This window comes from Cygnus olor, chromosome 2 (assembly GCF_009769625.2).
Source record: "Cygnus olor isolate bCygOlo1 chromosome 2, bCygOlo1.pri.v2, whole genome shotgun sequence".
Lineage (NCBI taxonomy): Eukaryota > Metazoa > Chordata > Aves > Anseriformes > Anatidae > Cygnus > Cygnus olor.
Genome location: NC_049170.1, coordinates 131,221,673 through 131,248,131, shown reverse-complemented (window position 1 = coordinate 131,248,131; position 26,459 = coordinate 131,221,673). Strand labels below are relative to the sequence as shown.

Genomic DNA, 26,459 nt, shown 5'->3' with positions numbered 1-26,459 from the left:
TGGTGTATAAATGTATGGTGTATAAATATAAGGTGTATGAAGCTAATGCACTTTTGGACACAAATTGTGCTGCTTTCACTTTCTCCACAGTATCACGCTCCTCATTACATGCACAAGTCACTGAGCTACTGCAAGGCTGGTTTATTTCCCACATTTTCAAGAAAAATAATGATTTCCTCCTGCGGAGAACACTCGTCGCCTTTATCCGTGAAATTTAACACGGAACCCCACTACCACAGCTGTTAAGCAGTCACGCCAAAATCTATCGCGACATAGCAGTGATCTGCAGCGCTGTGGCGCGACATGGCGTTAAAGTTATATGACGTTAAAGCGACATGACGGTAAAAGCAGGCCACTTGCAGAGCACGGGGGTTGCGCAGCAGAGACTCGCAGCCCGCCTCGTCCCTCCGCCAGGCCCAGGGCCAGGCTCGCCCTGCCGGGGTCCCGCAGTTCCCTGCCCGCCCTCGGGGCAGCGCTGCGGTGACGGCCGCGCACAAGGCCCGCGGGCCCCCCCCGTTCCGCCCCTTCCCTCTGGAACTACAATCCCCACCACGCCACGCGCCGCCTACAGCTCCCGAAACGCCGCGCGGCAAGCCGCCGCCGTAAGCCGCCCGGCGCTACCTTGGCGGGGCATGACGGGACTTGTAGTCCGCGCGCCGCCCCGCTCCTTCTTCCTTCTCCTAAGCTCAGGTACCGAGCCGCGAGCCCGCCTCCCCGGCAGCCGAGGCGGGGCGGGGCGGGGCCGGGCCGAGCCGAGCGGGGCGGCGGCGGCGGCGGGAGGCGAGCGGGTGAGCGGGGTGGGGGCGGCCGGCAGCGGGGGTACGGCGGCGCTGAGGCGGTTGGGGGCCCGCGGCGGTTAGTTTGGGGCGCGGGGGGGGCGGCCTGGGCCCCCGTGAGGGGTTGTGAGGGGGGAGGTGGGGGCCGTAGGTGAGCCGAGCCGGCACCGAGTCGTCGTGGGGTGGTTGGTTGGTTGGTTCTGTTTTAGAGTTGTAAAAGCGAACACAGCAAGAAGTTTCTTTAATTTTTTGCTATAGTTCTTAAGGAAACAGTCTGCTGTAGTGCTTAAATCCTAAAAACAGGGGTCACCCCGGGCTTGGTCGCCGAGGCAGAGACCTGGTGACTGTAACCGAGTGGTGTCGCGTAGCCGAAACTCTTCTAAATCCCATTACAAGCCTTAAATAAGGATTGTTCTGCTTTATGATCTGTTATCCTTGAATTGGATGGCCTGCGTGTTTCTCCCTGAGCTTAAAAGCCATTAGCTTTTAAAAGGGGTTGGAATTGCAACAGCTTCGAATTGGAGGCAAAGCCTTTTAAGTGGTTTTGTTGTAGTCTTCTCGCCTCACCTACAAAAAGGGAGGCGAGCGCTGTAAACACCCGGCAGGGTACGTTGCTGTGAGGCTGTCCTGTGGCATGTGACGGCAGGGCTCCTGGGACTCCGTCCTATCCTGTTTCACACTTAGCAGTCAAGTCCAGTAAATGTTGTCACCTTTTTATTTCATTCTTAATTTGCAGTTGGGGATCAGACTGAACCAAGCACGGGTTCTGAACAGGGAGCAAATTTCTTATTAACGAGTAAGGTAGTTAAGTACTTAGACAAGAAAGAGAGTGCGGCAGCTGGTTTATATTATAGGTGTCACGAGTGATCTGTTTATTTGGAAAGTTGGTGGGGCGCGATCGTTCCTCTGGTTTAACACAGTGATGTGAGCCCAGGCTGCTGTGAAGCTTGAATAGTGCCCACCTAAATCTTCATTCTTTGTTGCAATGATGTGAGCAAAGAGCACTCTGACTTGTCCTAAAGTATCTCATTAAATTGCTTTCTGTTTCTTCTGTGACGTGAATTGGCAGTAAGCCTCTATATACATAGAAAGACTTAAGACCTGAAGTTGTGACCTTCGTTTGAGCATTGTGCCATTTTCACAGTTTTAGCCTTTATGAAGTGTATATTAATGTGATTTTACACCCTGTTTCAATTCATAACAAATATTTTAGATATTTGGAGTTTTTGATACTTTTACAGTTTAAGATGAATTTGCATATGTATATAAGTATGGTAAGTTCTGATTTAATATCCTTCTATGTTTTCTGTTTCCTTGAAAAACATATATCATATTAAATGACATGGCATGCCGTTAGCTCACTTGACCGGATGCTTCCATTACTCAAAGAATACTCTTCTGTTACTCTTCAGAATTATAGGAACATGGGTGAGATACTGATAGCATCAGCTCCTTTTATTTAACTATGGGCATGTATACTGTGAGCTTGAGCAAAGAATGACTTTTACAAGCAAACGTTGGGATCGCCACTCTTTAGTATGAACTGGCTCACAATTTGGGATGGTCTTAAAGTGTACAGAAGAAAATAAAACCAAAAATGCACTCTGGGAGCAGACCTAACGCAGTCCAGCTACAAATAAACATTCAATGGCAATGGTACCAAATTATAGCTAGTCTGAAATAAAAGTTGCTGAAGCTTGTGTAGCGTGGATGTAGGATTCTTAATACCAGGTGCTTTGCACTACAGATCCTTTCATGTTAATCCTTTCAGTAATGTGTGTATGCATTTCAGGGTGTTAGTAAGTTCAAGGTAGTAAGTTCTTGACTGGCATTTCACTTTAAAGAAGGGAGTTCTTCTAGAAAAGGCACTCTCCAGAAGCCATTGTAACGTGAAAATGTCTTTTTTAACAACAATGACAAAAAGACAAAGTGGTGAAAAGCACAGGCTTTTTTCCTGCACCAAGTTCTGAGAACTCCTGGGTGAATATCACAGGTTCCCTGAGGTGTGGGTTTATTTTCCTTTGTTTTGATTCGTAATGTCTTTGTTTAGATTCATAAATCAGCAGGAGATAATACTAATACTAAATACTAATTTATTTATTTACAGGTCCTTTGATTTGTTGTAAACCTTATACTCAGCTGTATTCTTCTGTTTATGGGGATTTAATCCCACACCTCCCAGGAACATCGCTGGGTAGGGCATTCTTTAAGGGGATGCTTTCAGTTCCTCATGCTGGTAACATTTACTGGAGCCAGGTGTTGTGTTGTTCAGTATTTTACATGGGCTACTGTAGTGCTGGAGAAATCTACCTGAGAAAACATCACATCTTGATATTTCTGCCTGTCTTAAAAATCAAAGCAAAGTTAATTTGAGGCAGAGGGCAGATTTGCTTACTGAGATCCAGGTGGAAAAGAGGGATTTAGATCGTAGTCTTGCTAGTGGAGAATGTCATTTTCAAGACAGGTGTGACTTGCTTCTTTCCAGCTGTGCGATGCTGAAGCACATCAGCCATCTGATCTGTGGAGTTAAGTCACGCAGCCAAGCACAGGACTGTGCTGCAATAGAAGCTGCTGGATAGTCCAAATCCTGCACCTGACCAGCAAAGTAAACCAGGAGTGTTTTATGACACTGGCGTTTCTGTTTTCTCAGATGCAGCTGGTTGTCCAGCCTCACTCCATGGTGAAGCAGAGTTACTTCTGCAGAGTTGCTGCCAGTTTGAAACAGCTTCTTTAGGTCATCTTTCCTGAGTTTTCACACATAGAGAGCATGTGAAGCCTTCACCTATGTTCCTGAAGGGCTCAGGAAGTTTGTTTGTTGGTTTGTTTTCCCCGAATGAATTCTTTCAGGAGCATTTTTCAGCCTTTCTTTTCGATACTGGTTCATTTTGTATTTATTTACTTATTGATGATCTCTAATATTTATTCAAAAGAAGAGAATGAAAACTTCGCTTCACCCTGGCAATTAAAAAACTCATTTGGTTTTTGCTTCAGTAGATGATTGATTGTATATATGGTATGAATCAGGCTGACAGTTTCCCATTTCACAGCCGCCTGCAGCTTCATGGTTGATTGGTGTACTCCTGGGTGAAATGGGTGGTGACTCAAATCCCATTAATCCAAAGAGATAGCATCTCGTTTGCATCTTGTAAGAACACTCCTTTTGGTATGAGATGATGGTGCTTTTTTGGCAGGTTGAGCCTGTTGTTTTAATTTTTTTTATAGAAACATACGTACGTGTACACAAAAGATTAATTTTAGCTTGAAATGATTTTCTTGTAGAACAATATCAAATCTTTGATTCATCATGTTTGCTTGAACTTTTTTCCATTTTAATCTCCTGAAATGGAAAACTAGTTACTAGTACAACGCTGCTTTTAATGTACATGCATGTAAAACTTAATTGCCGTAGTTCAAGCTACAGAAAGCGTGCCCAGTTAATTGTTACAGATATCTGCACCATTATATGCAACAGTTGTTTTGAAAAAAAATATTTTGCTTTGAAAACAGATGCATCATACTTCAGTGAATGTGTGTGTATATATATATATATATATATATATATATATATATATAGTATATGCAAACATGTTTTCTCACCCGTGTTGTTTACTGTGTGTTCTTGTTGCTCATGTCATGCATATTGTTGCCTGCATGTATGGCTCATGGACATTGTATAGAAACAATCCTGAGAAGGGCTTTTCTACTCTTTGTACTAAACAGCCACTAAACCTCCACGAACTTTTTAGGTTATGCCTAAAAGTTGCTTACCTTTTCAATAAAATTTTTACTTATCTCATAAAGGAAAAAATATTTCTCTTTCGTAATCTTAACTTTCACTTTCCATCATTTTTATTTCAATAGTTGTGAAAAGCAGAGAACTCCTGAAGAGCTATCCCTCGAACTGTAGAGATAATTTGAAAGCAGTATTTTATATGAAGCAAAATTCTTTATGAAAATGTTTACCCATCAGTATTGCTATTTACTATCCCAGTACGGATACAAATTCTTCCAAAGCGGTATCTTAGTGTTTCTTTCATTTAATAAATAAATAAATAAAGCCTTTTTTTTTTTCTGACCTTCACTGCAGGTGCTGTTTTTGAAAAGAAGAGAAAGCATGGCATATACACTGAACAAACCTTAAACTCTTGGACTTGAAACTGAGTGTTTTTTCCGTGAAGGATGGCAACACCATACGTTCCTGTTCCTATTCCTATTGGAAGCTCATCATCCAGCTTTACAAACAGAAACCAAAGACGTTCTTCTTTTGGGAGCATCTCAACAAGTTCCAGCTCCTCAAAAGGACAGCTAGAGGACTCTGCTGTTGGTAGTTTTAAAAAGATGAGCGTGCCTGACCAGATTGGTTCTGCGTCATCTGTGTGTAGTAGTCCACTTGTTAGGACTAAATTTACAGGTATGGATACATCCATTGAATACTGTACTCAGCCCGTAGAAGAAATAGAGCAGAATACAGATTCCAGGAGCTGGGAGGATCGACCGTCCACGCCTACTATACTGGGTTATGAGGTGATGGAGGAAAGGGCCAAATTCACTGTAAGTTTTTGGGATGGTATAGTTCATTCTGTAATGACAAGATAATCATTGAACGTGCTTTGCATTCTTTTTCGCTAATTAATCTTGCGGGGATGTTGGACCACTGCACAAACACTAGTCTTGTTTCAGAGTTCTGCAGCCTGACAGGAAAATATCACTCCCACTATACAGGTGGAAAAAACAGCCTCAGAAACAGTCTGTCATGTAACTGTGTATGTGGAATGGAAGTGTTTCATTGTACTTCAGGTGTCAAGTATATCTGCTCAAAAAGTCAGAAATCTTGCAAAGTTGCCATTTCTTGTGAAATTGAACTTCTAGAAGTTCTGGATCGTTAAACATCTCAAAATGCAGTCTTGTATTTGAAATTAATGATAAAACAACCTGGTATTATTTCCCTTTCACAGTTATTAGTAACATACAACAGTTGCATTGAAGTACAAACGTTCACAGCTTCTTGCATCGCTAGGTTTAGTTTCTAATTACTGGAAATCTTCTGTCCTGAATACATATCACATGGAGTGATATCACACGGAGTATCTTATGACAGAACACCAGCGAAACTGATTTGTATTGATTTTTCTGAAAATGTTCAGTAGCTGGCCATTGAGATTTTTGACAAGCCATAAATATATTAAAGCCTTTGTGCACTTGTTTTTGTGGAACTGGTTGAAACATTTCTAAGAGATTATTAGGCAATGCTTGTGGGACTGGTGGAAGTTTTGTTACTAATTAATTACGTTCCTTAGGAGACCAATGTTTGTCACAAATAGGTAGAAAGGAGGAAATAGCAGACGTTTTTTCTCCAATTTTCTTTTAGATAGGTATGTGTGGAAGCTAATTACTAGTATTTGAAAAACCAAGTTAAATCATCAAGTTCTTCTTGCAAAGAATTAAATAACTTTGCTTTTTAATTACTTGATAATGATGGACTTGCCATAAGGTTTTCAATTTCTAACATCTTCATGCATGGTAGCATAAGAGCCAAATTTTTGTGACATATAGATGAGAAGATTCCTTTTTAAACAATACATTCAAAAATAAGACAATGAGTAGTATTGTTAAGATGACACAGTTTAATCTGAAAATATGCCAAGGCTTAATAAACTGTGCACGTAGGATGTGCTTCAGCTGCACTGAAATTAAGGAGTCAAAGTTGTCACTGAATTTAGAAGTCCAGGTTACAGAACAAATGAAGCATTCTTCGTGGTTAAACTGCTTGGGTGCATTTTTGTTCTTTCTTAATTCACTTCTGTTGCTTTTTTTTTGTTTCTGAAAGCATGTAATTAACTGTTTATGTTTTCAGTTGCATGCTGAAAATAAGCGTGCTATTGTGCATTAAAACTAGTAAGTCATTAGTGCTAGAAATTTTGGTTGCTTCCATAATGCAAAAATCAATGAGATGGAAGGCAGTGGAAATTAAATTGAAACCACCAGTAGAAGTTAGAGAGGAGACTCACTTGCTAAAGGGTTTTTTGTTGTTGCAAATTTTGTTTGTTTTTTAACTGTTTGTTAATGTCATACTTCTCAAAAGTGTGAATCTGAATTGCTCCAGCTGGGTGATGGGCAAATGTAAAAAGTTAAATGTTAGTGTATGTTGGAGTGCATAGCTGCTGAAACATGGGGAGGAAAATGCTAGGTTAAAAAAATGTCACCGCCTGTAAGCAGTTGATCTCACATTTGTTAACAACCCTGAATTGTTCAGTTATCATTTCTAGGTGGTTTAAGTAAAAAGCGATGAGATGCTGAATCAGCTAAAAAGTTGTTACTGAATACTGCATATTTTCATTGAATATCTTGTCTCTGTGGAATAAGGCGATTAAGGATTAACTGAAATTCCTTCACTCTGTAGTGTAGTTTTTCCCAAAAAATTGTGTGAAGGAACTGACAATTGGTTTTGTAATAGCCTAGTCCTGTTTGTTTATTAATTACAAATCTTGAAAGGAAGCCTTTTTTTTTTTTTTGGCAAGAAAACCAGAAATGTTTGATTCAGGTTAACTGTATTTTTTTAGTCAGTAATCACGAGCTGATTGTGCTCTTTATTGCAATTATGTACACATAACTTGAAAAGAATTTTTTTACATTGTCTAATATTTATTTAGCCGCTCAAAGCGAGGGCCAGACTAGCTGTTTGGTGGGGTTTTGTTTGCTTGTTTTTTTATGTGCATTTATAAACAATGTATTTGCAGAACTTTTAGTTGAACATCCTGTAAATCAGAAAAACTACTGCAAAGCCGCTTGTTCTGTGTTTTCCTCCGTACTAGCAATAAGTCTTCACAATTTTATTTAGCAGTTACGCTTCATGTATTTTTTGTAACATAAAAGTGTTTATACTCTTGCTACGACAGGAAAGCTAAAACATTTGGGCAAGTACAGAAAATGCAAGAAAGAAGAGTTACGTTTTCATGCTATCTTTGGAGGCATCTCTTACAGAATAAATTTGAAAAGCTAATAACCTTTTGCTCATGACTGCAATAGTGCCTCTACCATAGTCCATGACGTCTACATATGCTGCTGCTTGAAAGTAGAGTTCTGTGTTTAAAAAGTAGATAAGAGAAGTATTTGCTCAAGGAATGCTTTTATTTTTCACTGTAGTTATGTGTAGCCTGTGTAATGTATTAAACTGCAAACAATTACAAGATTTTAAAGAAGAAATGTTGAAAACGGTTAAGTGTCTGGTGTATAGAAGCTGGGTAGCTATATGGCTATATGTTGGGACTGCAACAATAAAAATATATTTATTAGTTAACCTGCTGTGGAAAAAAATGAAAGATTTTATGAAACAGATTAAAAAGTGTTTAAAAAGTAATTAAGTGAAATGTCTATCATAACAATTCCAAAAAATACCTCTTTCTTCCTTGTATTTTATCATTTTTAATTAGAGAACACCTTCTGGAAAAGCTAATCCAAAAAAAAAAAGCAAGTGCAAAGTCCTTTTCCTTATGTTGGAAAAAGTAAGGTTGTGACATGAGAATTCTTTTTCCTAGACATGGTTTAATATTTTCTAGATAAAGTTGTGTTTGTTAGATTCATTGCATTTAATTATTAATCTGTTTGACTTGTAGATCGCCCTTCTAAAGGGTCTTTTGTTTTTATCCATTGGCTTTTAAACAGTGTTAACTGCTGTGCTGCTGTTTTGCTAAATCTGTTTCTAAGGTTCCATTACTTCAGTTCTACAGTGCTAGTATCATAATTCTGACACTGCTAACAGAGGAAGTGGTCATAGTTCCTGTCTTTCTAGGCAGAGTAACATGCACTATAAATGGACCAAAGCAGCATCTTATTTTTATCCTGCGTCACTTTTGATTGTGAGTCAAGTCAGATGAGACCTTTTCAAATAATACAACACTCAGTAAGTGATTATTACAGTCATCTTAAAGGCAGATTGGCTTTAAGGATTATGAAGTAAAACGATAATTCAGCAATAGTTAAAGTAGGTCAGTTATCTCTTTGATAGCTGAGACTATAGAAGAAAGCTGATAGCTTTCTTCTTTCTGGAGAAGAAATCCAGATGCAGTTTCACAAACCATTTCTTTCAGACAGAAAGTAGTTAAAGATGTTAGGGGTTTATGGAAAGTCCTTTTATAAATCTGAAATTCATTCATAGTGTTTATACTGATCATTTTTTTCTGAGAGTTCTTTTTCATTAAGAAGTAAAGGGTAATTTCAGCCTGACAGCCAATGCATTTTGAAGTTCTGCATGTTTTTCTGATATGCCTGTTTTTCCACACAGGTGTACAAAATACTAGTAAAAAGAAGTCCAGAGGAAAGCTGGGTGGTTTTCAGACGGTACACCGACTTCTCCAGGCTTAATGACAAGGTGAGAACTACACGCTGGTAAATTCTCATCTGACTTACTTTACTCTTATTTCTTGTTTTGTTTTCCTTGTCTTACTTTTTTTTTGTCACTTGTTTTCTTTCCTTGCTTCTTAACTGCACATAAAATATACTGTCTTAATGAAAGACAAACAGTATCTCATTTTTGCGAAGACTACATATGTGAATAGACATACAAACATATATGACACATATAAACATATATTTAGTGTAAAGAAGATATTTTTTTCATCTCCGTCTGTTAGTGTACTTCATACTTTATATCTAATTTCCTTTATTGGATGGATTAGAAATAACATTCACTAGTTGCATCCCCTGTGTGGAAAAAGAACTAGGAGCCTGTATATTTTTGCAGGAATGATTCAATAATTATTTATTCTTCATCAGTGCAACAAACTGTTTTTTCTAGGGGCACAGGCTGATAAAACTGATGTTTAGTGAATACTGAAAATTCTAATTATGTTGGTCAGTTTTCAGTTGGTTTTAGTGTCTTGGACATTAATTGTGAAATATTAGATCTTTAAAGCTGAAGATACAGACTCCTACTAAAAAGTTCTGGGTGAGCAACATTAATTTTTTTACAATATTCAAAAAAGTAAAAAGAAATTATATAAAAAGCAAAAAGTCTTTGAATTGGTAAATAAAGTTTAGTAATTCAGTTACTATCATTTATATAGAGCAAAAAAGTAGAAGAAACTACCATCTTTTTTGAGGTTGGTGGCAAATTATTTTTTCCCTGAAATTATATTAGAAGCTTGGCATTAAATGACAGCAGAATTGAATAACTGATAGCAATGAGAATCCTGATTTGAAGTATTAACTGAGGGGGAAGGGCTTTTCAGGAGGACCAGGTAAAGTATATGCCTGACACATATAAGATGTATGTGTATTCAGATGTCCAAACTGAACTGAGAGTTAAACTTCAGCAGTGACTAAAATGAGGAAAAGGTGAAAAGAACTCGGATGTGTGTAGATAAACTCAGAAGGACTAGGTAAAATGAATGCAACTTGGCTAACTATAGAAGCAGCTAGTGAATTTGGTAATATCATTCTTTATTTGTCCTGACCTCTGTGAGAAATAAACGAGCAAAACAGATAGCAGTAGGACCCTGGAAAGTGTTTTGGACATAACTTCCACTAGTTTCTGAAATGTTTTTAGTACAGAGCAGCTAATAAAATAAAAATGAATGGAAGTGAAAGAGCTGAAAACCATGAACTCTCCTGTTAGGAACAAAATAAATAAGTGCAGCAGAAGGTTAAGACTTGAAAAGAATAAGTCAAAAAGATCAAAAAAAAAAAAAACATGTACACATACAGATCAGTACAAGAAGTTTAGTACAAACTTGTAAAGACTACGGCAGAAATGCTGAGGTGCAAGATAAGCTGTCACAGGAAGCCAAGAGCAATAGGTAAACTTCTATAAATCATAAGAAACAGAAGTAAGGGAAGAAGGCAGGAAAATAAAAAGCCAATACTTGAGAACAAACTGCAGAAAGCAAATGATACAACGAAGACTGAAATATTCTGTCTCTAGCTGTAATAACAAAATTGGAGAGTATGTTGAACATGACAGAACTTGACATGTTAGGGGCAGAGGCTAAAATTTGGCTAGATGTGTAAGTTTTATCTCTTAAGAACATGTAGTGGATTGAAGAAGTGTATGGGAAGTGCTGTTCTCTCCCAAAAACAGTGGGAAGAGAAGCTTTGTCAAGGCTATCACTATGCCTGGAGAGCTACTGAGCGAAGAATGAAATGGCCCATCTTAAGAACAAAGAAGTTAGCTAATTTTCCCTGAGACACTGCCTCATGTGACACGCGTGAGCTATCACATGACAATGTAGGGGAGAGATGTCTAGAAAAGATGCTGCATCCAAGCAAGAAGCCACACCCAGCATAACTTGTTTGACCCCATGGTTTTTCCTTATGCATCCAAGTAGCATTCAAGAAAGAACGCCTCAGGACTTGCCATTGAAAATCGGTGTGCTGATAGCTGCTAGCTTTCTCATACCATGTTTGTTCACAGGAGTAATCTGTGTGTAGGCATACTCTTTCCTCAGAAATAAATGGTGTGATCTACGTAACCAGACAAATGAAGTCATTAAAGCAGAAATCCATCTGCTTGAAAAGCTTTCCCGGCAGTGGTCGTCTGTACAACTAAGATAACACAGGAACTCCTTTTGTAATCTTTTCTGAGTTTGGTTCTGTTCAGTATTTCGTTAACTAAGAGGGCTTATGGATCACGAAGGATACTTACGTGTGTCGTATTAAATTGGTAGAGATGAAGGAACTTTGGATGACCAAAGATAAAAATATCAAGAAGAGTCTAATACGAAGATAAAATTCAGTAAGCAAACAGGAAAGTGGGAAGATTTAAATGCACAAATAAGAACCAAGGCTTTGAGAATAAGCCATTCTATAAATAAGAAACTAGTAGTTATCGTGGGCTACAAATTAAATATGCAATTATGTGGTTTTTAAAAAAGCATCCTTTGCATGCTATGAGATAGTACTTCTGTAAGCATCTGTGACCCACGTGTGGTTATTCTGTTAAGCTGTAGGGAGATTCTAGCTGGAATACAGTATCTCTTTTTAACTGAACCACCCGGTACCTCTTCCAAGAGTCTATAAAAAGTAATTAAAAAATACAAAAATAAAGCTTATTGTCAGAAGGCTAAAATTTTTCCATGCAAGAATCAAGATACCCAGTGAAGAATTATTTTGGAGCTCTGTAAACATGGATGACTAAACTGTTTTCAAGACAGTTTGTGGAATTCCTATCACTGGAAGATACATATGAATGTATTTGCTTTATATGCCAGTATCTCTGGTGGAAATTTCTTTGATCCCATCTTCGCAAAAAGATTAAACTGTTCTTGAGGCAATTGAGGGAAAGCTATTTTTGTAAAAAGCTGTTTGCTTTTTCTATTGATTCTAAATCCTGCTTGAGGTTTTGTGTCTGAAGCATACCTTCTAAGAAAAGGCATCTAGAAATTTTCTTTTAAAGTTTTAATGTTTTTTGGTTTTCATGCATATTAGAAAAATAGGTAACAGGCAGGCTTGGATGGCTCAATCGTTATATAAATTTCATCTTCCACTCGCATATTTCAATTTTGAATTCACAGAAAAACTCTAGATACTTCTGCCATTTTAGTAAAGATCATTAAAAATAAAGTAAGCCAAAAATATACTTTTGCGTGTCTCAGTACTAAGGTTTGTGCCACATCCATGCATATTGAAACTTTAATATTCTCCATGTACAAAGAGCTACTCTTTACTAGAAGGATCCCATTCATATGTCATCATTCATTCTTAAAGTCCTCAAGAAAAGATGAGTTGCAGAGTTACAGGTCTGTAGTGAGCTTTATATATTTTATTTATGTAGTATTTGCTATCTCTGCATACAATAGAAGAAGCACCACTGAAATGCTTACTCATTTGCTACTTTTTACTTACGTAGTTTTCTTACATTTACTGACTCAAAGACATTACATAACAAAGCAAAGCTTTTCAGTCCTGTTTTTTATAGGCTAAATTTGAGAGGTCATTTGATTGCCTAAGGTAAAGTGACAGAACTGTGCCCAAAACTTATACTGTATATAATTTAAATTTATTTACTGTTGTGAAACTTACCTAGTGCTTGAACTTAACAGAAGACAGAAGGAACCTGTGATTCTCAATAAAGTCAATGCCTTTATCAGATTCAGTATTTCATATAGACTTCTTATTTTCATTCATCTTTGATTTCTATTTTAGTTAAAAGATATGTTTCCTGGCTTTCGATTGGCCCTTCCACCAAAGCGCTGGTTCAAGGATAATTATAATCCTGACTTCTTGGAAGATCGACAGTTGGGACTACAAGCATTCCTCCAGAACCTAGTAGCTCACAAAGATATTGCTAACTGGTATGTGATTAAATTTTCCTATGCATTTGGTGTTTTGTGTTCCAACCCATCATATAGGCTACTAGATTCTAACAATGTATCTTTGAGCTACAAAGTAATGGATTTTTGTTAGCGTTGATGTTGTTCGTAATATTAATTATTTGGTTTCCTATTAATTTAATCACATTTTAATCTAAGCAAAAAAGAGGAGTTGCACATAGTTAACTGAAAACTATACTAAGATTAAGTGTTAGGCTTGCACAGTGCTAAGTACCTACACTGTTATGCAATAAATTCTTAAAATGTGCATTAAAGTAAAGTTTTTTAATTTACATGACATGATAGTAATAGAAATACCTTTACGGATTGCTTTACATGAGTAAATGTAAATGACAAAACAAAAAAAAAAAGATGTAAGTCTAAAAATCATAATGTGTTTAAGCAACAAAGTGCAGAGGTATCTTTGAACAATGTTATTTTTCATACCAGCTGGAAGATTCTCCCAAAGCTGGAGGATGAGAAGAATATAATTTTGGCAAATGAAATGTAAAATCATACTAATATAGGCCAAAAGAGGAATTTAGTAAGTAAGTTGCTAGAGGCAGAGCAGTTATTTCTGATGTTGGAGAAGGTTTTCAGATTTAAAGTTCTGAGGTTACTGTATCAAAACCATTCTTTGAGGAATCAGTCTGAGGAACTGCCTTTAACTGAAACTTCATTAAAAAATGAGGAGTAAGAAACTGTGTAGAGCAAACAGCGTTCCCTTAATTTTAGGTAAACTAAAACATAAAATAGCTAGGCTGTTGTATGAGAGTATCTACTGCCCACATCTATTTTAGGTTTTTGGAAGAATGGCTGTTACTACATTTGGCAATTTTCATAAGGAATTTGAGTGTCAAGTCTGGGAACTATAGATCAGTAAGTAAGTTTCACTTGTGGTACTGCTTGCGATTTAAAAAAAATATATATTGTAAGCAGATTAACAAATAATATTTGGAAAAGTAATATCTTTTGCAGAGGAAAATCTGTCTTACAAGTAGTTAGGAGAGAAATCATATAAAATAGTTGAAAGGTAAGGAAAAAAGGGTTTTTGGAAATTTAGGGATATTACATATGGAATCCTGGATCACAGTTCTAGACACCAATGTTCAGAATATCTGGAAGTGAGCAAAGAGATCATGAAGTATTGTGGAAGGATTGTTAGGCACTGAATGACTAACAGATGAAATAACATGTTACAAGTGCAAAATGGCAGTAAGCATATACATACAGAATCATAAACTCAATTGGATTTTACAACATTGAAGAGAATCATTTGCACTGATATAAATAGTTTTCTCAATCAATTCAGTATCCAGAAATAGTCAAAAGGATAAATAAAAATTGATGAAGAGGAACTTGAAAGTAAACAAAAATATACTTTATTGCTGTGGGAGTCTGAATTGCACTTCCACATAGTACAGTAGTAAAACACAGTATTCAGTTTCAAAAGATGGTCTGCTAGAAATATTGAGAAAACTACAGAAAAACATCCACAGAAAAGTTCAGCTCTACTTTGTCATCTTGGGAAAGGCTTGGCTACACAAGGCACGTGAAATCATCAAGGGGATAGAGAAGGCTGAGTAAATGATGCTAATTTTTCGGATGATTCATAGTCATCTCTCAGTAAGTCATGCTACCGGGTGAAGGTTTGTTGTGAGATGTTTGAGACAGGAAACATAAATGGATTCAAACAGAAACTGGTTCAAAACATAAATGGGTTCAATTCAAAACAGAAACATCAACGTCTGGGTTTCTCTGTCAGTAGCTATTAAACATGATCATCTGGATCAAATATATGGCTGTGAAGTTTAAGAACTTCCTGTTTTTTAGGTTGCACAGTAATAGGTGTGCCAAGAAAAGGAATTCTGTAAATGTCAGTTTTGTTACGCTGCTGTGTGATAACCCAGTGAGCTGGATGGGCTTTTAGTCTTCTTGAATAGTTCTGAAGGGTTTGTACTGAGCTTCATGTTGTTGCAGCTAGCTAGGTATTTGCGGTAGCTTGTTTATATCTTGATGGTGGTGTATGCTGGATAAAATAGTCTGTAATAATTATATAAAAAAAAAGTTGTGAAGGCAACTCACTCATCAGATGCAGAAGGGAATTTAAATGTTTGCGGAATCTGTTTTTACTTTGATTAATGAGCAGGTAGTTAACTGTAACGTGACTTTGAAGAAAACCTGGCTCTTGGCTGTGTAAAGCTCTGTATGAAGAATATAAACTCTGAAACGTAAGATATCCTGATAGGATATAATGTTTGTATCAGTGGAAAATCTGGATTCCTCATGATATGATTAAAATTAGATAAATTTGATCTGTCTCATTTCTTATCCACTTACCAGAGAGTAATAGTTACTGTTCGATTATTATTTACACCTTACATGAGCAGTGGTGAGAATCTGACCCTGCTTCCTCTTTAAAATCTCACCCTTCTCTGATTTTGCAAATACATCAAATGTTTAGGTCATACCAAAAGCGAAGGACCTTTTCTCTTTGAAGAAGAGTCTCTTTCGTTTCTCTTTATGCACTGTATTATCATTGAGGTGTATTGACTGTGAGGAAAATCTGCACTCCAGATAAAGAAGTCATTTTGTGAATCTATTTAAAATAGATATACCAAGCGGCTTAAAGATAAAATATTAGGTTGGCATGCAGAGGAGTAAATTTAGAGTCTCTGCATTCTGCAGATTTCTTATCTTTTGCCTTATATTGAGAATTCAGTGGAAGATCAAATTGAAATCCGCATACAGAGTTTAATGTGTTCAAGAAAATTCCACAAAGTGTGAGAAAAAAGTTTAACCTGCTAAACATAAGTATCATCAGGCTTTATAAATGACATGGCTCTCCTCTGCCCCCACCCTGTACAAGAAGCAGTTTGAAAGGGAGAAACTCGGCTGCTGAGTCTTGTCACAGATCTCTCGTGCAGCACTGTCCTTCCTGCTCCTTCCTGCCCTTTTCAGTACGGGTGTGCGCTGGCGTTGCTGCCTCCATTGAGAAGGATGTCAGCTGGCTTAGCAGCATAAAGGAAAGGAAGCCATGTACAGCAGTCTCTGTTATGTGATGTGGAAGGTTTCTGTGAACTGTCACTCTAGAGGCAGAATTTTCTTCTTTTTGCTAAATGAAAGGAAGAGGTATAACACATGGAGGGGAAAGCGGGCTTTCAGAGTAAAGCTAGGCTGCAAGTGAATATTTATGCCATCAGATGGGTAAGTTAGTTAAAAAAAAATAAAAATTTTCAGTAGTCTTATGTTGCAGTGACCTGTGGCTTTCAGTTTCTTGACGTACATTAAATAGTGAATCTACAGCTTTCGAGAAGTTTCCAAGGCAATATAAAAAGACAACGTTCTGCCAGCAGCTGTAGGGAGAACAAAAAATGGGTATGGCTTTTCAGAAGTAGTTTGTAGATTGAATATTTTTGCACATTTATCTTCTGCGTATTTGCTTTTTCATGCACAAACATTACTGTATGTTCTGTCATTCTGATATTACACTTCAAAATAAAATTACTAATGACATGTAGAAAATAAATATTTTAAAATATTTGAACTGAGCTGTATGAGTCAAGCATGAAGATACTGGAGAGGAATGATGAGCACAAGTGTTTCCATATAATGAATTCTTCTGCATTAGGCACATGTGAGTTCATTCAGCACAACTTTTCATCTTTATGAAAAGAGCGATTCAACCATTAAAAAATGGGTTTGAGCACCATGGTAGAGAAGGGTCACTTCAAACAACCTGATGAAACTATCTGGATGGAAAAAAAAAAACAAACTTCCTTGAAAATGTACTTCATACGGCTGAATAACTTTTCAGTTGGTTTGGGATTATTTTTCTAATAATTTAACAGTTTTATTGACTTTTACCATCGATCACTTTCTGAGCTAGTTGGGGTGATAATGTTAGTTTTAGTAGTAGAATTTTATTAATTTATGTGGAAGAAAGTTCAGGCCGTGGCTTGCACAAGTCATGGAATGATTTATGTAAGCCAGTGGAGAGGACTTACAAAAAAAAAAAAAAAAAAAAAGAGAATTTTCACATAGTTTAAGTGGAGAAAGGAATGGATCATTATTATAGGAGGAATTTTTCATGTTGGTGTAAGAGCTGCTTGGGTGAAAGTGGATATGAAGACAAAAATTTTCACCAACCATTGGCTGAATAAACCCCTGCATCTTCAGATCTGTAAAAAGCAATTGAAACAGGCTTACACAAATCCAGCAACAAAATAAAGGTTCAGTACAGGATTCATTTTAGATCAATACTCTTCAGAGTCTTTGTAAAACTGAAAGTGATGTCATAACCAATGTTAGCTGAAAAAATGTGTCACTTTCCATTCTCCTTGCTGAATCTGAAGCTGTTTGGTCAGATTGGTAGCTAGACAGAAGTTTTCTTTCTTGTGTTTGTACTTCGCATTTGCCTCAATTGTAGAGAATGAGAGCAGGGCAGAAAACTTCTTCCTCTTGCCTTCGCCTTTTGACTTAGGAGGAAGAGACAGGGAATTAGTTTGGATTCTTTTTTTTCTTTTCATTCATTGCAATAAGAAATGATTTAGGGATTTGTAAGCAGTGAGTGCAAGCACAGAATTGCTAATAGATTACTTGGTAATTAATTGTAGTATTCTGAAGATACAGTTTGTGAAGATTTGAAAAAACTGTCCTAAATTGAATACTATTTTTGTTTGAAAACTTTTCAGTGTACTTGTGCGACTTCTTAAGTTTTATTTTAAATACTGTCCCTAGTTAACACATACCAGTGAGACTTACTAGTTTATTGACATTATTTTGAATACTTGAGAGTAATACGAGGTTGTATGTTTGCATCCTTAAAGTAATATGACCTTGTATCATCATCTGTAAGTATTGTTGCTTTTTTGTACTTTAAGTAATTCACTCTATTTTATCTGTTAAAGCCTTGCAGTGAGAGAATTTCTTTGTCTGGATGATCCTCCAGGTCCTTTTGATAGTCTAGAAGAGAGCAGGGTAAGTGCTATGTAATATGATAGCAGTAGAAAGCAGTAGTTGTTGAAATATTGTAAAATACGCTGGGATGTTGCAAATGGAACATTTCCATCCTTTCACAAACGTTTGCAAATGTATGTATTTCTAAAACTGACAAGAGTTTGCTGATAGTTGGTGCGCACTGATGATCTTTGACTGCTATACTTGATCCCTGTCCCAAGATACAGTCACTTCCTTTTTGCCCTTATGAATAGTGTATGAAATTTGTTTGTTTGTTTAAAGGCAACTACTAGTGGTAGAAGTAGTCCTGTTCTGAATATAAGTAGAGGTGTTTTTTTAAGGCTTACTCAACACATTGTCACAATGTGTACACCATAAACTTCAAGCCTTGCTGTAAAATATTCTTCCTATGAGATGTAATGAAGGGAGTAATTGTTACCACTGAAAATAGTATTCTTGCAGATAACTGAGTAGTGGCAAGTAAGCGTCAAGTAGTTTGTAAGGCAGCAGACTTACAACATGCATGTGAGCACAGTGGACAACTAATAAATACTGTATGCTGCAGTCTGTTTTGTTAGAAGTATGTTTCACTGGCATGCTTAGCTATATGAAGTGTGTCTAGAACTGGTCATCTTAGTTTTCTTACTTGATAAAATAAAAGTGCTTCGGAATTGCTTGTGCATTGTTAATACTGCAGAATTATGAATGTTAAGTGAAGCTCCTGCAATTAAATTTATACTTTCCATTTTGTTGTTTTGTGTGCAAGTGGGAGTGCTTTGGCTTTTGTTCCATTGCTATGTTATGTCTGAAGGATTTGGTATATTTTGTGTATTGGACTCCTGTTTGATTTTCTACATGGTTATTTTTCATCTTAAGCAACTTACCATTAAATAGCTAAGATTAAAATTACAGGAATTACTTGTTCAGATAATTAAGATAATTAAAGTACCTTCTCTAGAAATTTTAATTATGCATACTGTGGTGAAGTGTCAGGGATATTCTTCCACCATACAAATTTAGACAAACTATTAAAATAGTTGTGCTGCTGTAGTTTTGTCCATTAACCATTTCTAGAAATTTATCAGACGTAGCTGTCATGAAGTTCTGGTCTCTGGGGTTAGTACATCTTGTTACAGAGTGGTTGGGGTTGGAAGGGACCTGCAGGAGATCACCTAGTCCAAACACCCTGCTTCAGCAGGGTCAGCTGCTGCAGGTTGCCCAGGACCAATGTCCGGTCAGGTTTTGAGCATCTCCACAGGCAGAGACTTCATGACTTCTCTGGGTAACCTGCTCCAGTTTTTGATCACTTTCACAATGGGAGAGGGGTTTTTTTGTTTGTTTTCTGTTTGCTTTTTTTTTTAAAAAAAAGTGTTTTCTTGTGTTCAGATTGAATCTCGTCTTTTTTTAAATTTGTGCTCATTGCCTCCTGTCAGTGGGCTCTGCTGAGCAGTGTCGCTCGCTCTTCTTCATTCCCTCCTGTCAGGTATTTATACATATTGATAAGATCACCCTGAGCCTTCTCTTTCCAGACTGAAGAGTATCAGCTCTCTCAGCCTCTCTCCTCATGTGAAGGATATTCCAGTCCCTTAATTATCTTTTGATGATGATCTTTGAATCCTGGTCTCTGGGGTCCTGTTGGACACTAAGCTAAAAATCAGCTAGTTCCCTCAACACTCATGGGTGCAAACTGTCAGGCCCAATGGATTTACATATGTCCAGTTTGTGCTCCCTAACTTGATCCTCTTCTACCAAGGGCTGCTTGCCCTTCTTTGTCTTTTCCTCTGGTCACAGAGGCCTGCATTTCTGAAGACCAGCATTACCGGTCAAAACTGAGGAGAAGATGGCATCAGGTACCTCAACCTGTTCAGTGCCATCTGTCACCAGTTCTCACACTCCATTCAGCAGCAGGTCCACAGTTTCCCTAGTCTTCCTTTTGTTGAATATGTACGTGTACAGAGTACTTCCTTCTTTCTTTTCACATCCAGATTAAGTTCCAGTTGGGCTTTTACTTTCCTAATTCTTATCAGTGCAAGATCAGAGAGCAGCTCTTCCTGGGTCATCTTTCTATGTTTCCACTGCTTGTGCACTTCCTTGCTCATTCATGCATGTTTCCTGTCACCTTTGCTTGATTTCCTACTTGTTGGGATGAACCTGTCTCGAGCTTGGAGGGGGTAGTCACTGAATATCAACGAGCTCTCCTGGACCCATCTTCTTTCCAGGCTGGTATCCCATGGATTCTTTCTTCTAAGCAGTTTTTTTTGAAGAGCTTGAAGTCTGATCTCCTGAAATTTTTATTTTTTATAAATATTTTATAGAATATTTTTTTTTCTGTGAATAGGGAAATTTGTATGTACATAATACAAAGGTAGAAATTATATAACTTAATGATATTCTTAAGGAGACGATGGCCAACTTTCAGTTAGGCCAGCAGCAACCCAAACAGTTCTACAACATGCACTAAAATTCATTTAATTAGCTTGGATGAAACAGGAGTAATGCTTAATGGAAATGATTACTAGGGTTCACCTAAAATGCTGCGTGAAGATTGAATTGTGTGTAATGTGTTCTTGGCTCTAGAAGATGTGGATAAAGCTGTGTCTTAACTGATGATTGGTCTTAAATGCTTGTCATCTAAGATAAATTTGCTATCTCTGTCAATAAAAGAAATGAAAACTCAATACAAAAAAAAATTAGAAATGGTTATTGGGTTGAAAAACACCGCACTTTTAGGAATGCAGTCGTAGCAGCATTTTTAAGTGAGAATCAGTTAACATCATATAAAATGTTTATATATAGTGAATTCTATGAATTAGTGTTTAGTTGCATGTAATCTTAATCCAAAAGAGCCTCCGAAATGGGTTTCCTTATTTAGCAAGAACATGTAAATTATTAAATCAGAATTGCACATGACTGTCGGTAGGCTCACTTTTACCAGTAGTAGATCACTAGGCTCTGTGCCAACACTTTGTTTCCTGCATTCAGTGAATATTGCACTATATGTTAGCTCTTCATGTGAAGTCTTGAGACTGCTTACTGTCAAATTCTTCAGGGTGTGCAATGTACATGTCATCCTCAGCGGAGTAACGCAAAATACCTGCTGTGACTGAGTCAATAGTACTCTTAACATTTCTTTAAGCTTCTTAAAAAAAAAAAAAATACTGGTCTTAGAGTTTTTATGATTGTCATATTTGCAACAGCTATTTGGTTCCCAACTGTAACTTTCTATCTTTATCTGGTATAAGTGAAGAATATTCACTTTTTCTGAATATTTTTAGCATCGCTGTTACTTAGATCTAGGAAACTGACTTCAAAGTTATGTGAAACCAAAGTTTATATGAAGGACAAAGGGAGTAAGTGATTTCAGCTGATATTCTGTATAGGCAAAAAGGTTCAATATTAGGGACTGCAATTCAGAAGAGGGAAACCTCTTTCTCTAAAACCTTTTATTTTATTGTGACACAAACAAAGGATGCAGTAAAGTATTTGTATTGCAATATAGTATAATAAATTCATTGCTCAAAGCAAAGTGGCATGTTTTATTAAAGACACCTTTTTTTTTTTAAGTATGTTGCTCTTTATGGTAATCAATACAAAGAAAAGCAGCTACAATTCTGTTGCAGTTTGATATTTCTAAAAGAAAAATCAAAGGCAGTCCACTGACGTAAAATTGAAGATGTTCTTAAATCTCTCTTAGGCTTTCTGTGAAACTCTGGAGGAAACAAATTACCGTCTACAAAAAGAACTGCTTGAAAAACAAAGGGAGGTGGAATCACTGAAGAAATTGTTAAATGAAAAACAACTTCATATAGATGCTATTGAAAGAAGAATTAGGTATGTAGAAATTGTAGGACTTTTAGGAGTTTTTTGACATGAAGGCATTTTCTCTGGATAGTTGGAAGCACCAGCTTTAAATGTATTCTTGAAAACAATTTTCCCACATAACTGCACACAAGGCAGTATTTTCAGTAATCTTTCTCTGGCTGAAAGCTTTTGTTCAATACAAATAACTGCAAAAGTGTTGTCCTGTCTTCTCCCTCTAAAGTAACTAGGACTATGTTTGTTAATCCTTTAAATCTTGTAAAGAAAAGGTAAAGATTCTATTCTGCTTTTGAAATGTTGGATATGTGAAGTTCCCTGATAGAGGTGAGAGCAGTGGAAAAATTGCTTTGAGTTACAGTATTTCCCCTGTACTCAAAGCTTTGACAGAACATCATGATAAAGCGACTATATGCCTGTTTTAATGTCTAACTTAGTTCTGAATTGCCTGGAATGTTGCCACAGATAGCTTTTAAATATCACTGGAGATTGTCCGTTTCAATCCAAAGAAAAAAAATCAGAGGCGTTTCATAGGAAAGCTTCGTGGCGCATGTCTGCTAAATTTTGCAGCAGGTGCAGGGGAGTTAATACTCAGTGTCCTGCTAGGCCTGCTGAGCCAGTCTTTGTGGGGTTTCCTTAGCAAAGGACTAAATTCCCATGGATGCTTTAGTGTGTGTAACTCAGTATTGCTTAGGTTGCTGATTCTGGCATTTCCAGGTTGACTAACAAGTTACATTTTTGAATATATGGTTTAAGTGGGCTAGATTTGGAAAAGGATTTAAATGGAATTGGTGTATTTTATTGAGATTTCTGATACTATATTTAGTTTGTAACTCTACTCCTGAAGACAAGTAACTGTTTGAGAGTTTAAAGGATGCTTTTCCTCTTTTTTAAGAAAATCATGATTTAGTACTGGCAAAAATTCTGAAATAGCCAATGAAAACTAAGTAACTTGTATTTGGCCAAAACATTGTGGAAAGAAATTTTGTATGATTAAAACTAAAATAAGAAGCCATGAGTAACAAGAAGTACTTCTCTTCTTTACTGTTTTCCTGGAAGACAGATGTTTTGTTTCATTGTTCTTTTTTTTATTTTAATACGGATATACCCTGTCTGTTTTCAAGATGCTTTAAAAGTATTGAAAATCAGCCAAGTAGTAGCTGAAGTGCTGATGGAAAATAACACCTGTGATTTTTAGTTGTAAAAGTAAGATACCAAGTAATGCTGTGACTTTGTTTAAAAAACAATAATAAGTTTGTCTGATAGGAATGGAACCCAAAAGGAATGAACATTACTTTTGCCTTGTTGAAATGTTTTGATCTGATGGCCCAACAACAATTAAGCGTCTTCTGCCTTTACACTCTAAAGGCCAGGTGCCTAAAATGCATGTGAAAAACTGGATTAAGTATCAGACTTACAGGCTTTTACATACCGTGCTGGGTTTGGCCCAAAGATAGACCAATAATTAATTAGATAATTAATGCTGAAGTATTACTTAAAAATCATGTTAAAGGTATCGAAACAATAGTTGTTCAAATATATATATGTATTTTAAAAGTGAATATAGTAAAATTATTTTCAACGTGAAATTGTTCACAACACTTTCCAATTCAAGTGATGGATTTCAACACTAAAATTGTTTGTTTTCCATACAGATAAATATTTTGGAGACTAGGGTTCTATTGGTTTTGTTTTTTGTAGATAATTTTACATGACCAAGTTTCCATTTCTAGTCAGGTTAGTTGGACCATCAATTTACGTTGCTGTTAAGAAAAAAAGTATTACCTATCCCTTTAATAGGAGGTTGTATTACTCTGGCAAACTTGCATCTAAAGTTACAATGGAGAAACTTGTGAAATTGTTGAAGACATCTTTTTATCATCTTGTCTGTCTTCCTTCTGTGTTTTGGCTTTGTTCCTTCTGCCATTGAAGCAAGATGAACATGGCTTAGATCATATGCTTCTAATTTCATACCTAAAGTCATAGTCACTTCTCCGGGACCTGAATTATTTTGTACAGCTACCAAATTGAGATACAAGAAGAGGATTGAATTTTGTTTAAATAGTTTAAATAGCTATCCAGTGCAAACCCTGCACCTCTGTAGTAATAAAAAGAATATGGGTCATGTTAGGAGTGAGATCGATAGGTTCCCAGAAACTGTAAAGTTTAAAATGAAACAAACAGCTTTTTGCTGATGAATGCTTGTTATAAATAGATTGGTGGCACTCTGTTCTTATTTGTTACAGGGATTTATCTTCAGGAAAAATGACTCGTCAAATATCAGGAGAAGAAAGTGAGTGCAGTGGTGAGGTGGAGTCTTCTGCAGTAGAAGCAGACCAGGGTACCCTGGGTGAGAATGGCTGGTAAATACTATTACTTTACTTAAAATGTGTTTTTAATTTTTCTTAAAGTATGTTTTTAAATGGTTGGTCTTATTCTGCACAGCTGAGGAATTCAGCATTTTTTTTTGCACCTCTCTGTAGCTATCCCATGTTTCATAAAGGCCATCAGGATGGATGATTTTAGTTCTTAGATCTAGTGTAAGTGATAAGCTGAACAAGCTTTGTAAATGTTTGGTGGATTGCAGGCATAAAATGACTGTAGAGAGTGCTATTAGTTTCCATTTGACAAAGCTTATTGATCTGTTGTTGCAGCCCAGATAAAGAGAACCACGAGGCATGCTGGAGTGGCTCTCTGCCTGAAAATTCTGTACCAGAAATTGAAGTCGCTGAAGTAGCATATACTGCTGATGAAGAAGAATAGATCAGTAGCATCTGCTGTTATCTGGGAAAGTTTCGTGCTTGGGACATACTCTGTGGGTAGGGGCGTATAGTAGCTGTAAAGAATTTACAGCAAAGAGCAAGAATGCACATATTGAATGTTTACATAAATCCTTACAAATTGTTAACATAAGAAATATACCCAGTGCTGCTTTGAGTTCAGTTTTTATCTAGCCTTTATATATTTAATATATTAAAGTCTAATAAGGGCTAAAATCAGCTAAAATTTAGATAGTGTACCTACACAATTTGGCTGACTTTCATAGCTGAGTGGCATGAACTTTAAATCACCAAACACATTTAATTAGCATGTCATACGTTGCCACTGATGTGACACATTCAATGTGTTCATCTGTTTGGTGTTTGTGTTTTCATATTCTTAATAGCCATACATTAATGATTGTTAAAGTAAAGATGGACTCATCTTACGTTTAATAAGATTGTAGCATATGTTGTTTTTAAATTCTAAAGTTGAAGAATATTTCTCTGGAAATTTTAATGCAATGCAATAGGAAAACTTAACCAAGAGAAAAATACTTATGAAACAACATTATAGTATGACATTTTAAGAAAAAAAAAAGAAACGGTCATTTTTGCTGAAGGAACTAATACGAGACCCCCAAAACACTGTGTATTTTCATCCCAAGATAGCATGCTGTAATACTTTTAGTTTGATAATGCTGCTTTTAAAACCTGGGATACCTTTGCCGTATATCCATGTAACAATAAAATCGGTGAGTTTGCCTTTTACTTGGAATACTACCTCTTATCATCTTGCTAATGCATTCATGTTTGTTTAAAAATATTCCAGATTATATGGAGATAAATGAAAGACTTGTAAAGAAGCCATATTTTTCTCTGCACAGTTCAGTACTAGATTGAGTCTAGTTGCAATGTGTTTTTGTTTCAATGTATTGTACATGTGGGGATATCGCTACATGTGTTCTAAAGCCTATTTTTCAAAACATATTGAGACAGGAGATGCACTTTATAATTAAGACTCCATTGTGCCAAGTTCAGTTGGCTAATTGGTTGAGAAAGGGGAGTTGCAGGGAGAGGATTATGTAGTGCCTTTTTGTATTTTACTTGTTCATTACTGCAGAATTTTGTTACAGTGCTCTTGCTCAGCTTTGTGGAATATTTGATACAGATTGTTTCTGTTCTTCACTTATTTACTGAAAGTGCCTTGTTTTATTCTGCTTTTCCGATAGGAAGAATGCTGTTTTGTTTTAATCCCCCCCCCCCATACCACCCACATCGTTGTTTAATGTTGTTAATATGCAGTGTCTTTGTGCTGGAGTTTTCAAAGGGAGCTTTGTACATCAGACTGTGCATACAATGACCTTTATGCAGAACTGTATGAACCTTCCTGGTGAAATAAAACTATGGACAAAACACCTGTCTTCTCTTTTCCATTGTAGAAAAAATGTTCGATGCTTTGCCTGGTAAAAGAATAAAAATATTATTAGAAAGAGACATTTCTTACCTCACAATTTCGTACAGTTACTCAGCTTTAAGTCTGAGTTCTGTTTGTACCAAAAATCATTTGCGTGTAAATGAATGAGAATGTTGTAACAAGACATCAAAAAACTTACTGTATTTCTGTTGAAGATTAAAATATAAAAGGAACTAATCTTTTTTTATAGTCTACCTGAATCCTCAGAGACGTTGAGTGAACTCAATAAAGTTATGTCACCGTATTGAAAACTCATGTTATCTTTTGTCAGATGTCACTTGTATATTTGAGATGGTAATTGAACTCTGTATATTAAAGTAGCGTTAGCTTTACAACTATAAATGTTTCAAAAAATCTTGAAAAGGTG

The 26,459-nt window shown here is 36.7% G+C and overlaps 1 protein-coding gene across 3 annotated transcripts; it reads left to right on the top strand.

Moving 5' to 3' along the window:
* Nucleotides 1-575: 575 nt before the first annotated feature.
* Nucleotides 576-26,031, top strand: SNX16 (sorting nexin 16). 3 transcript variants are annotated; one of them, XM_040546152.1, is made up of 8 exons: nt 576-690; nt 4,864-5,327; nt 9,058-9,144; nt 12,915-13,063; nt 17,992-18,061; nt 21,735-21,871; nt 24,103-24,219; nt 24,511-26,031. In XM_040546152.1, exons 2-8 carry the CDS (start codon nt 4,956-4,958, stop codon nt 24,617-24,619), a joined length of 1,041 nt encoding a protein of 346 aa, XP_040402086.1. In that variant the 5' UTR covers nt 576-690; nt 4,864-4,955; the 3' UTR covers nt 24,620-26,031. The 3 variants fall into 3 exon arrangements, with proteins under 3 accessions (XP_040402086.1, XP_040402085.1, XP_040402087.1); XM_040546151.1 differs by having other exon boundaries at nt 681-788; XM_040546153.1 differs by lacking the exon at nt 576-690 and adding an exon at nt 800-855.
* The last annotated feature ends 428 nt before the right edge of the window (nt 26,032-26,459 follow it).

Bases quoted from the DNA above. Each gene is read 5' to 3' on its own strand.
- SNX16 (XM_040546152.1), top strand. From the start codon at position 4,956: ATGGCAACACCATACGTTCCTGTTCCTATTCCTATTGGAAGCTCATCA. The intron at 5,328-9,057 runs GTAAGTTTTTGG...TTTTCCACACAG, and splicing joins AGGAAAGGGCCAAATTCACT to GTGTACAAAATACTAGTAAA. The intron at 13,064-17,991 runs GTATGTGATTAA...TATCTGTTAAAG, and splicing joins CACAAAGATATTGCTAACTG to CCTTGCAGTGAGAGAATTTC.